General features: G+C 49.9%; 1 protein-coding gene across 1 annotated transcript in view; it reads left to right on the top strand.

Moving 5' to 3' along the window:
* LOC310703640 (calpain-14-like) overlaps window positions 1-13,066 on the top strand; it is a 54,799-nt gene that overhangs the window by 20,265 nt on the left and 21,468 nt on the right. The window contains exons 8-12 of the mRNA XM_083496083.1: window positions 1,925-2,010; window positions 3,235-3,309; window positions 11,626-11,789; window positions 11,901-12,064; window positions 13,040-13,051. Coding sequence (XP_083352209.1) covers window positions 1,925-2,010; window positions 3,235-3,309; window positions 11,626-11,789; window positions 11,901-12,064; window positions 13,040-13,051 — 501 coding nt within the window. The remainder of the gene's footprint in view (window positions 1-1,924; window positions 2,011-3,234; window positions 3,310-11,625; window positions 11,790-11,900; window positions 12,065-13,039; window positions 13,052-13,066) is intronic.

The raw sequence follows: 13,066 nt of genomic DNA, 5'->3' as shown, positions 1-13,066 counted from the left end.
TACTCCTAGACATATTTTTTTTTAGAAAACAAGCACTGCCTGTAACATTTTGCAGCCGTAGGTGAAATTGAACAATGGCACCCTGGATGGATCTGGAAACCCCTGAGTCTTGTGGCATCCTCTGATAGTCCTTCAAACTGGGCACTTTAAAGTAGGACACAGGGCCACCCTAACCACAAGGGTGGTCCTCGGTCCTCAGGGGTAGCAGGTATATGGCAGAGGTGACAGCTCAGGGTGTGTGGGGGCGGGGAGAAAGTCTGAATGGTGCAGCTGCGCTGTCTGAACATGAATGCCACTGATCTTAGATCAGCCTTCCCCAGCCAGCCCTCCAGACGATTTGGCCTCCAGCTCTCAACATTTGGAGGGCACCAGGTCGGGGCAGGCTGATCCACAGTCTCATAGTACCTTGGACAAAAGCAGGGCTGTAGGGTACATTTGACATACACTTCTGCCCTTGCATTGAATATTATCAGGCCTTATTGAAGATGATGAGCGCATCAGAATGGTTTCTTTCTCCACGAGCTGTGCTTCCTTTTAATGGCATGAATAAAACATAGAGGATAATAGCTGGGCCCATGTGTAAATCAAAGGCTGTAATTGATTCATGAGGCTCTGCTGACAGAGAGGCTCACATGTGCATGCTAAGCGGAGCCGGGTTTAAAGCTGAAAGCAGGTCTGTGGAAAGGGGAAGGTTGAGGAGTTCGGTGTTTTCTTCCATAAAATGCATCAGAAGGTGACCTGTCTCTGGTCTATGCACCTTTTAACTCTTGCCACTTGTGTGTTTAACCCCAGTTGGGGAAATGCTGATAAAATCCCCTGCTTTTAATTATCAATCATGTACAAACCAATGTTCTTTTTACGGCAGGGGTGGGGAACTTGTGGCCCCCATGCGCTGTTGAACTGTAATGCCCATCATCCCTAACCATTGTTAAATACCCCCACCCCCATTAAGCAAGCCACCCCAGAGGAATGAGTCTGGCTGTGTGCATTAGCAATCATTTTGTTGCGTAGCATTGAGTTTTGTGTTGTTTTCTTGCACAGTGTCGATTTTTCACTCCACGTTGGTAGTTTGAAATGTCCAGCGTATATTGTTTCACCTTGGGCGCCCTGTTTGAGCTCTTTCGGGAGAGGGGCAGAGGGAGTAAGACCATCTTTTTATTACTCAATCTCTCAGCAGCTTTTGATAGCCTTGGCTATGGTACCCTCCTGGATTCCCTGTATGGAATAGGCATTGGAGGCACTGTATTGCAGTGGTACCTTTACTACCTGCATGGTCCAGTCCAGAAAGCTGTATTAGGGGAGTTCTCTTTGACTCCCTGGCAATTGTTCTATTTTCTCTCCAGTGCACCTCCACTGAGAACGGTCACTGGGATTTTTTGAGCAAGGCATCTCCCTATGTTCCTTTTGTCAGTGTGATTCTGACCAAAGGTCAGAAGAATACAGTGGTGCCTCGCAAGACGAAATTAATCCGTTCCGCGAGTCTCTTTGCCTAGCGGTTTTTTTGTCTTGCGAAGCAACCCTATTAGCGGCTTAGCGGCTTAGCGCTATTAGCGGTTTAGCAGCTATTAAAGGCTTAGCGGCTAAAAGGCTATTAGCGGCTTAGAAAAAGGGGGGGGAGCGAAAAAAATCGCAAGACTCGCAAGACTTTTTCGTTTTGCGAAGCAAGCCCATAGGGAAATTTGTCTTGCGAAGCGCATCGAAAAACGGAAAACCCTTTCGTCTAGCGGGTTTTTCGTCTGGCGAGGCATTCGTCTTGCGGGGCACCACTGTAGGCACTGCCTTGGAGGGACCAGGTTGCTGAGCACCTCATAGGCCAAAATTGGCTCCTTAAATTGTACCTGCAATGTTTTTATGTGTCACCAGAGCAGCTGGGAAAGGAGGTTATAACCCCAGTTAAGGCAATCTGTTTTTTGTTTCTGTACAGGTGACTTGCAAACATGGACCGGAGAATTTAGTGAGACTGAGAAATCCCTGGGGAAAAGTTGAATGGAAAGGAGATTGGAGTGACAGGTGAGTTTCTGAGCAAAAAAAAAAAAAAGTTATGGTTTATAGAGATGAACCCACAGTGCCACCTGCAGGCAGATACTGATCCCAACAACTGCATGAGATGTGAATATGGTGCTGTCACACTGAGAAGGGCAAGCCAAGTGGACGGAGTTGAGCTTATTTATTTTATTTCGACAATTTATTTACCCCTTAATTACAGTTGCCTGTAAGACTTGTACAGGAGGCTCAATTCAATAAAATAAAAAATGAGTTAAAACTATACAAAAAAAATAATCCTGACTATTGAAGGGAAGCACCATAGCTTGGTAGTAGGGTGCCCGCTTTGCATGCAGAAGGTCAAAGGTTCAAATTTCGGCATCTACAGGTAGGACTGGAAATGTTCCTTGCCTGAAATCCTGGGGAACCACTGCCGTTCTCTGTGAGCAGTATTGAGCTAGATGGGTAAGGTAAGGTAAACTGAGCTAGATAGACCAAGGACCTGACGCCGTATAAGACATCTTCCCACCTTCTCTAGCATCATTATTTTTGGGGGTGGCGGTCACAGTTTGCACCCCCTCTCCTGCAAGAAGGGTGCCAAGTCCAGGGCATTCTGGAGGCTGCAAAATGGTTGCTGATGTTGATGATTGCGGCGTCAGCAAAATAAAACTGAAAAAACGCAGGGGAGAAGAAAGCGTTGTGCAGAGGCGGAGCAAGCGGATTGGGCGCCTGGGGTGGCACGCGTGCCGTGCGCCCAGGGGCGGGGCCACCTGCCAGCGTGGTGGGGTGAGCTGGGGCAGGACGCTTTGTGGGGCCTCTGAAGAGTCTGCCTGCCTCCTCCCACTCAGCCGCCCTATGGCTGGGGGGGAGGCGGTGGGCGGACCATTTGTGGCAGCATGGAGCCTGCGGGTGCCCAAGCCACTGAGTCACTCCCAGGAGAGACGCGTGGCTCGGGCGCACTGCAGACCCCATGCTGAGTGCCACCCCAGGCATTTTGTCACCCCTCTCAGGGCGGACCACCCACACCACACACCCCTTCCTCTGATGGTGAGGTCCATCCCTGACCAACGGCTGGATAATTTCTTCTCCCCACTGCAGAAATTTGGTCACATCTCTAGTCCCTGATATTGGTGACCGTAATATTAAATAAATGCCCATGAAGAGCAGGCAAGGCAGAACACTGGCCTATTCTGCAACAAAGCCGAGTGGGTTCCTGTTTTAAACAAAGCTCTTTTCTTCCTGTCCCTTTAGCTCTGGGAAATGGGAGCAGCTCAGCCCAAAGGAGAAGTTTTTGCTGCGGAAGAATGATGATGATGGAGAATTCTGGTACTTTAATGAAATTACCTCGTTGCTTCTCTCCCCTCTGCTCCCAGTGCAGGGTTTCTCAAATGCCTATAGAATGACTGCTCAGCAAATTGTCCCATGACCAGTGCTTTTTTTTCCTGGGGGCATGCAGGGATATGCATATCCCTAAACATTTTGTGAATCAAACGGGAGAAGAAATAATTTTTTTAAAAAAACAATTAGTTTCTTCTCTAGCACAGTGAATCGTCAGTTCTGTTGCTACCCCCGATGGCAGCCTTTTGTCCATTTACTGTATTTATTTTTCCCAATTTGAACCATAAAATGGTGATTTTCTTGAGTCAAAATGAGAATACCCCTAAACATTTTTTATAGAAAAAAAGCACTGCCCATGACCCTCCCTGCCTCTCCCCTGTTAGTAGGTCAGATATCCATATGGCATAGTTTTAAGCTTAAAGAGACCACTGTGGATATCTATGAGATTTTCTTCTCTGTCGTGTATTTAGGACCGAAAAAAATACTTCTTAAAAACCTTAATTTCTGCTCGCTGAGGGAAAAAAGAGATGGCATGCCACATTCACACCAGTTTCTGGGAATTGCAGGTGGGTTGAGTTCCGCTTGTGAGATTCCCAATGGCATCTGGGAAGATGCTGGGCTAGGCGGGCCTTTGAACTTATCCAACAGGACTTTTCTCAAGTTCTTATGTTCACTGCCAGCGCATTCACTCCTTTGCGGCTAAAACACTTGCCTTTGAAAAGGGAAGCATTCTTTCCCCCCCGGAATTGGCCAGTTAGTTGCTGCTCACAAGCACAACTTCTAATGATGATGTCCGCCCTGCATCATTTATCACCAGCACCTTAATATTGGAGCTATGCCCTAATCCCTTCGAACATAGACACTCCATCTGGCTATATGGCATTGTCTCTAATGAGTCCAGTTTGCTGTGATATTTTAAATAGGTGTACCTCTAGTGAGCGGCTTTTTGTAATACAAGTCGGGCCTGCAACACAATGTTGCAGCATAGAGTGCTCCCTCTTCAGGATTCTCTCCCCTCTCTGATATTCTTCTTTTTATATCCTAGCAGTTATTCAGCATTTCCTGGACCCTGAACACTCTTGGTCCTCACTGCGTTTTCTTTTCTGGGGACCGGGGTTCTTAAGCTCCCAAGTTCTGCCAATATACTTAGGTGTTTTGGCTACATAAGCAATGACAATCACATCCTGTGCAACTGAAATAGAGGGAGGGAACGATAATAACTGTGATGGGATGATTAGCTGCTTGTGTGTAAAATCGTGGTCCCTCAGAGTTTGTGCAACTCCACAAACCTCTGTGTGTGACAGAGCTCCTCAGACATGTCTGCCCTAGTCACTTGCAGATTCCGACAGTGGTTGTTTTCGGAAGCGCTTCCAGCATAGGAGCTCCTTAACGGAAACACGTCTCCTGGACTCACGACGTGACAGCTTCCGCCGAGGAAAGGGTCTCCCTATGGGAGCTTCTGACACCTCCCCACTGTTCTCGCTGGACGTGTCCCGGACCCCTCCCTCTTGCTCGCTTTCCCTCAGAGATCCTTCCCCTTCCCTGCTAGTTCCTGCTTTAGCTGCTGCGTCTCTCTCCGCATTCATGAGACCTTCCTCCAGAGACCCATCTCTCCCCCTGCTGGTCCCTGCTTTCGCTGCTGAGTCCCTCCCAGCCTCCAGGAGCCCTCTCCCCACCTGTTCCTCCGATGGCAGTTCCCTGACATCCACCTCCCCTCCAGGACCCCCTTCACCCCCGCCCATTCCCTCTCCTCTGGGCGGTGAGGAGGTAAAACCCCGAAAAGAATCCTCTTCATCTTCAGACGTCTCGAACATTTCCCTCCATCGGTCCCCGTTCCGGCTCGCTGAATCCTCCTCCTCCTCGGAATCTGTGAACCCCTCCAACTCTTCTTCTTCGTCGGTGGTGGCAAAGTATTCCCTCCGGAACCTCGCCACTGGCTGAGGTTTACGTGGGAACCTCTGATGAAACGTTTCTATTAAAACCTCGTCATTAACATCCTCTGCCATGACCCAGGTGTTTTCCGACTCCGGTTCCCCTTCCCACGTTACCAAATACTCTACTTGATCCCCCTTCCACCGGGAATCGAGAATCTCCGCTACATGGTAGCTGTGTTCCCTTTCCTCCATTGCTGGTCCCCGAGTGACCCTCCCTTCTCTGTCCCCTTTATACGGTGACAGCAACGACCTGTGGAAAACTGGATGCAGCTTCATGTGGTTCGGTAACCGGAGTCTGAAAGCCACTGGGTTGACCTGTTGCGTGACTTCAAATGGGCCCAGTCTTTTGGGTCTTAACTTCTTACAACCCCCTTTGAATGGTAACCCTTGGGTAGACAGCCACACCTGGTCCCCCACCCTAATGGTTTCACCTTCTCTTCTGTTTTTGTCTGCTTGCCTCTTATATTCCTCCTTGGCCCTGTCTAAGTTAAGTTGGAGCTGACGATGGATCGCTTCCATTTCTTCTACGAACTGTTCGGCAGCTGGAACGCTCCAGTTCTCCCCTTCCCCCCCTGGGAAAGCTCGGGGATGACACCCGTAATTAGCCAAAAAGGGGCTCATTCCCCTGGACACGTTCTCCGCATTGTTGTAGGCAAATTCTGCCAACGCCAGCTTCTCCACCCAATCATTCTCTCTGTCATTCACATAACACCTCAAATATTGCTGGAGGATGCCATTGGCTCTTTCCGCCTGCCCGTTGGTTTCAGGATGCCGGGCAGTCGAAAAATTGACCTCTACATGCAGTAAGCTCATGAGCTTCCTCCAGAACCTGGAAGTAAATTGTTTCCCTCGGTCTGAAACCACCCTCAAGGGGGCGCCATGCAACCTAAACACATTTTCTACAAACAATTTAGCGGTTTCTTCTGCCGTGACAGCATGTGAGCAGGCTATAAAGTGGGCCATTTTGGTTAACAGGTCTACCACAACCATGATGGCTGTTTTCCCTCTGGACCTTGGCAGATCAGTCATGAAATCTATTGCGACTGCTTCCCATGGTCTTTCAGGTGTGGGTAGCGGTTCTAATAACCCTGCCGGTGCCCGCCTCTCCCCCTTGGCTCGCTGGCATTGGTCACACCCTCTCACATACTCCCGCACATCTTCCCTGACCTTGGGCCACCAAAATTCCCTGGTGACCAGCCACATGGTTTTGTGTTGCCCAAAATGCCCTGCTGTGGGGCTATCGTGCAGTTGCTTGAGTACCTTCTCCCTCAAATCACCTTCAGGTATATATAACGCTCCCTTGTAATACAACGCCCCGTTTCTCTCCTCAAAACCCCCGGGTTTGTCTCCCTCCCTCCTGAGACCCCTGAGTTTGTCCTGGGCGTATTCATCATGCACCGTTCCCTCTACCAGTTCCCTTTGCCCCACCAATGCCGCCCCACACACCCAGCGGTCCTCTGGAATGACATGTCTTTCTTCGGGCACTCCCTCCCCCTCCAAATATTCAGGTTTGCGTGAGAGAGCGTCCGCCCTAACGTTCTCTGGGCCTGGCACGTAACAAATCTCAAAGTTAAATTTGGAGAACTCCTGGGCCCATCTCAACTGCCGTTGGTTGAGCACTCGCGCCGTTCTCCAATACTCTAGGTTCTTATGGTCAGTGCACACTTGCACCTTCTGTTGTGCACCAATCAGCAGGTGCCTCCATCTCCGGAAAGCCTCATGAATAGCCAGAAGTTCTCGGTCGTACACCGTGTAGTTCCTCTCGGATTTGTTCAGCTTTCGCGAAAAAAAGGCACACGGTCTCCACTCTGACTCCTCCTTCCCCGGCTGCAGAAGAAGCACCGCCCCTATGGCTCTGTCTGATGCGTCTGTTTCGACTCTCAGCTTCTTTTGTAAATCCACATGCAGAAGTTGTCCTTCAGAGGCGAAGGCCCTTTTCAGTTCCTCAAACGCTCGCTCTGCCTCCTCAGTCCAAACAAATTTCTTCTTACTGCTGAGACAGTCCGTAATGGGCGCCGTCAGGTGTGCAAAGTTTCGGATGAACTTACGATAAAAGTTCCCAAACCCTAGGAACCTCTGCACATCCTTCTTGGTTTTGGGTGTTTTCCATTCCAGCACTGCCTGGACCTTGCCGGGATCCATAGCCAATCCCTTGTCTGACAGGCGGTACCCCAGGAATTCCACCTCCTTGGTATGAAACTGACACTTCTCCAGTTTCACCCACAGCCTGTTGGCTTGCAGCCTGCTCAACACTTCTCTGACGTCTCTCACATGCTGCTCCTCATTCTCAGAATACACCAACACGTCATCTAGGAAGGCCACACAATTCTTGTAAAGCAAAGGCCCCAGTACGTGGTTCATAAACGATTGAAAGCACGCCGAGCCTGCTTGTAAGCCAAAAGGCATAACGAGATATTCAAATGCCCCCAAAGGGGTGAACATGGTGGTTTTCCATTCATCCCCTTTCCTTATACGTATCAGGTTGTACGCCCCCCTTAGGTCCAGCTTTGTAAAAATCTTTCCCTTCCGCACCCTGGTCAAAATGTCGTCAATCCTGGGCATAGGGAAAGCCACGGGTTCTGACACTGCATTTAACCCCCTGAAGTCACACACCAGTCTCGGCTTGTCCGTGTGTTTTTTATCCACAAAAAACACTGGGCTACCTCCCACGGCTTTGGACTCTCTGATGAAGCCTCTCTTCAGGTTCTTGTCAATGAACTCTCTTAGCTCCTGCATTTCTCTGTCTGACATGGCATACAACTTGCCTACAGGAAGCTGTGCTCCAGGGAGTAAATTGATTTGACAGTCAAAGGGCCTATGCGGGGGCAGTTGGTCAGCTTCCTTCTCGCTGAACACGTCGCTGAGATCTGCGTATTGTGGTGGTACCTTCACCTTCTCCATTACTTCCGTCCCTGCTAGGGTGGCTTGGGCTCCTGCTGAACCCTTTTCCCCTTTGCAGTGTTCTAAGCAATGTGCTGAACCAAAGGAAACCACTCTCTGATGCCAGCCCACCAGCGGATCATGTAACGCTAGCCAGCTCATCCCCAAAATAATAGGAGCTCCTCCCAAGGTGGCCACATTAAACGCTATCAGTTCTGTGTGCCTTGCCACCCTCATTATCATTGGGACGGTCTGCAAGCTGACTTCTCCTCCCAACAACTCCCTGCCATCGATCGTGGTCACCTGCAGGGGGTTGCTTAAAGGGATCGTCTGTATCTGGTGTTCAGCAGCAAACTCTTTGCTCATAAAATTGCAGGAGCTGCCTGAGTCCAACAGCGCCTTTATCTTTAGGGGGTGTCCATTTTGCAGCTCTAGCGACACTTCAATCACTAGAGCAGGTTGAGGAGCTTCTGGCATGGGCACTTTCACTGCTGTTCGGCCTGGCTGCTGTGCCCCGACTGTGGCAACCAGGCGTTGGCTTTTACCTGCTCTGGTTTTCCCTCCTCTCTTCCCTCAACAGCTCCCACCATCCCTTGCCATTCCTTCCTCTGGGGGCAGACTCTGGCAAAGTGACCTGGCTGTTGGCAGAGATAGCATTTCCGGGCGGCTTTTCCCTCCTTCTTTCCCCCCTCACTGGGCTTTGAAACTGCGCGCGCGCGCGCTGTTCCGATTTCCATCGGCTCTGCCGGTGGGAAAGTTGTCTCTGGAATGTCTGGAATGCGGCACTCTTTCCAACGTTCCCCCTTCCCTTCCCGCCTCTCCAAAGCTCTCGCCTCCTGGCGCGCTCCTATGGTCAGCGCTGATTTGGTCAGCTGATCCATAGAATCCGCCCTGGGACCCCGGGAGAGTTCGTCTTTCACAGCCGAAGCTAAGCCTTCTTCAAATAGCATTTGAATGGGTGCCGCCGATAAGTCCCACCCCAATCTGTGAACCAGCATGGTGAACTCAGTCCAGTACTCACGGACAGATCGGCTTCCCTGCTTGCAAGCCATTAGCTGTCTGCGCACCACTCCCTCCTCAATATCGCTGGAGAACATGAGATCCATTGCACGAAAGAACTTCATGGTGTCCTTTAGCACGTCATTGTGCGTTGCCATCAGGGGTCGAACCCAGTCCCTCGCCCCCCTCTCAAGGTGCCCAATCACGAAAGCCACTCGCGATTCCTCATCAGGGAATTCATCAAACTGCACATTGAGAGCATATTGCATCTCTGTCCTAAAGGCATGGTAGTCCTTGGGGTCCCCCCCAAACTTCTGCACCAATCCTGGTACCTTTCTGTTGAACTGGGTGGCTCTCCCCTTCTTGTCTGCATCCTGAGCCCTTCTCTCCTCAAGCCTCGCCGTCTGCAGCGCCAGTTGGATTTCCAACGCTCGGTACCTTTCTTCCAAGCTTGGACCCGCTCCAACTCCTGCCTCCCCGGTTCTGGCTGGGTCGCTCATGATGCCTTCTCCTGCACAGGCAGCTTACAAAGACTGTCGGAATGCTGTGATGGGATGATTAGCTGCTTGTGTGTAAAATCGTGGTCCCTCAGAGTTTGTGCAACTCCACAAACCTCTGTGTGTGACAGAGCTCCTCAGACATGTCTGCCCTAGTCACTTGCAGATTCCGACAGTGGTTGTTTTCGGAAGCGCTTCCAGCATAGGAGCTCCTTAACGGAAACACGTCTCCTGGACTCACGACGTGACAGCTTCCGCCGAGGAAAGGGTCTCCCTATGGGAGCTTCTGACACCTCCCCACTGTTCTCGCTGGACGTGTCCCGGACCCCTCCCTCTTGCTCGCTTTCCCTCAGAGATCCTTCCCCTTCCCTGCTAGTTCCTGCTTTAGCTGCTGCGTCTCTCTCCGCATTCATGAGACCTTCCTCCAGAGACCCATCTCTCCCCCTGCTGGTCCCTGCTTTCGCTGCTGAGTCCCTCCCAGCCTCCAGGAGCCCTCTCCCCACCTGTTCCTCCGATGGCAGTTCCCTGACAATAACAAAGGGTGTGTTTGTTTGTTTGTGTGTGAGTGAGTGCAGTGCTACTGTTTTATTCGAAACGTACACATTTTTGCATGCCATTTTCCCTAACGTAACACATTTTTGTATGTTATTTTCACCAATATCACCATTCTTTAATGCACACTTCCCCCCTGATATGTATACATTTTTGTAAACATTGGTTGCAGAAGTACGTCGCAAAATTCAGATAAGTGCAAGTTTTGAGGGATAGCAGTGTTTCGCTTCACATATTGTTTCGGAAAGTGTGAATTTGATCATTCCACCTGGGACTGCAAATTGAAATTAATTTCTTCTCCAACCCTGCCTGGTATAGAATGCAGTTGGACTTGTGTTGCTTCAACCTATTCCGATTTTAAAACTCCCTCAAAAGTGAGATTAAGCTTTGTTTAAAAGGCTGCATTGTGAAGTCTGAAAATCCACATTTTCCCAAATGAGCACATGTGCACACCCACAACCGCACATCAAAGGAGGATACAAGTGATCCAGTTTCTCATGTTACACCATTTTGCCACTAGGTGACAGTGTTAACACACAGTGCCATTCCTCCTCTTTTTGGGCTCCCAAAAAACCTCTCTGCTAAGAATTATTTGCGGTTGTCTTGTCTGCTTCTCCTCCTCATAGTGCTGCTGCTTATTGGTAATTACTAAACGTAAGCCAAGGCAAAACATGTATCCTCTGCAAGCGCTCTTGTCCTATAATGTGTTGTCAGCAGTCACACGCTTCGGCAAATCCAGTGTGAGAAATGGGAACCTGCGGACCTGTATGCGCATGATGAGAAATGGGTGCACGTCAGAGGCAAAACGCATCCGTTCTACGGTCAGGGATTTAATTTTGAAAGCAGCACTGGAGAGCCTTTCTGAGATAAAGGGCTACATTCCCTTCTGGGTCACATGCTGAGGGTGGGTGGAGCCAAAGGAAAAAGTGGGTGGAGCAGTGAGCGTGGGTTTTACAGTCGGCTGCTTTCTATGTATGCTCACACACACCCTCTCCACCCAGACAAGCAGGAGGCACTATCAGAGTTCAAGGACACAGGCTAGGCCAAACGGGAAGGACAAGCGGAGCTAGTGAGTGGTGAGGCCTTGAGGAGAAGGGGTGTGGCTTGTGAAGAGTCCAGAGGGCCAGATAGACCTCAGGGGCCACATTTGGTCTCTTGTCCTGAGCTTTGCCACCTCTATTCTGAAGAACAGGAGCTAGGAAACAAGGAAGCTGCCTGATACTGTGTCAGATCATGTGCCATCTAGCTCAGAACGACCAATGGCTCTCCAGTATTTCAGACAGGAGCATTATCTGGAGTTGCCAGGGATTCAACTCGGGACAGAAAACCTGACAGCAGCCTTAAGCCTTAAAGAAAAACAGAAGATGCGTTAGCTTCAATGTCAGTCCTAAGCCAGGATGGACATTTGATTCCGTGTCTTTGTTGTTGTTCTTTTCTCACAGGATGTCTCTGCAAGATTTTAAAACCCATTTTGTGGGCCTGATGATCTGTAAACTGACTCCTGATCTCCTGAGTAAGGAATTAGGGAAGAAGTGGACGTGCTCGACGCAGGTCGGCAAATGGGTCAAAGGAAGCACAGCGGGGGGCAGGATGAAGGCGCACAAAGGTGAGGTGCCCCTTGGGGAACGTTACTTTTGAAAATAATTTGCTGGCATAATGAGCTAAGCACCTGCTCTTCTGAGCTAGAGGCTCACATGTTTGCATCTCTCACCTCCAGCTGCATTTTGGAGGAATCCCCAGTACTTGCTGAGAGTTCTGCAAGGCAACGGGAGCAAAACGTCCCGTTACTCCTGCAGCGTGTTGGTGTCTCTGATCCAAAAGCGCAACGACCATCACCGGAATCGGATGCCTCATCTCCACATAGGCCTCTCCGTCTATAAGGTTGGTGGAATCTTGTTGCTTTCCTGCTGAAATTGTCATTGGACTCCATCTCCCATCACCCCCAGAAAGCACGGCTGACGGTCAGGGAATGATGGGAGTTGTAGTGTAGCAAAATCTGGAGGGCACGGCATTGACTAAACCTGCCCTAAGCTGTTTCTCCAAAGCCCCTTGCAAGAAAATAAGAAGTTTCTTCCTAGCAGGTACAGATTTCTAATGTGAACAGAGAGGGACCCTGACCTACCAAGGGAGGCTGTGAATCAGAGGTAGGAAACAAGGAAAAGAACTGGACAAGTCAACATCCCATGTAGGGACAAATGATGCCCTCCATTCTAGTTCTGAGCAAGGCTCTCTTCTGCTTCAAGACTCCCCTGTGAGGAACCTGTGGCCCTACACATGGTATTGGACTATTACAGGTTCCATCACTCCTGACTGTTGGCCAAGCTGACTGGGTCTGATGGAAGTTGGAGACCAAGCACATCTGGAGGACCACAGGTTCTCCACTCCTCTACCTTCAATAGATAGATGTCTAGAACAGCCTTACTCAACCTTGGGTCCCCAGATGTTGTTGGACTACCACTCCCATCATCCCTAGCTAATCAGGGATGATGGGCATTGTAGTCCACTAACATCTGGGGAACCAATGCTGAGAAAGGCTGGTCTAGGAATATCATCAAGTGTAGCTGCTGAAGCAAGTCAGGATTTCTGCCCCCCACTCCCCCTAGGGCTTTTGACATTGTCTCCACCACCACCACCTCTGAACCCCACCAGGAGTCAGAGTCCATCCTGTGGCTGTTCTGGACTTCAGCAACCTTACCTCCCCAAGGTGCCTAGTATATGGGATAAGTTTTAAAATAGGGAGTTCAGTGCTTTAGTGTCTGGTGGCCCTTTTGACTGATTCAATCAACTGTAACTTTCAGTTGTAAATTTTACTTGGAATTCTCTGGCTGATACATATTCTTCTTTCTTTTTTCCTAGGTGGGCCAGGAGGTACGTATATAGCCC

Source organism: Podarcis liolepis (assembly GCF_965112155.1).
Source record: "Podarcis liolepis genome assembly, chromosome: 3".
NCBI classification, from domain to species: domain Eukaryota; kingdom Metazoa; phylum Chordata; class Lepidosauria; order Squamata; family Lacertidae; genus Podarcis; species Podarcis liolepis.
The sequence above is the reverse complement of the archived record's forward strand: the minus strand, read 5'-3'. Positions and strand labels throughout refer to the sequence as shown.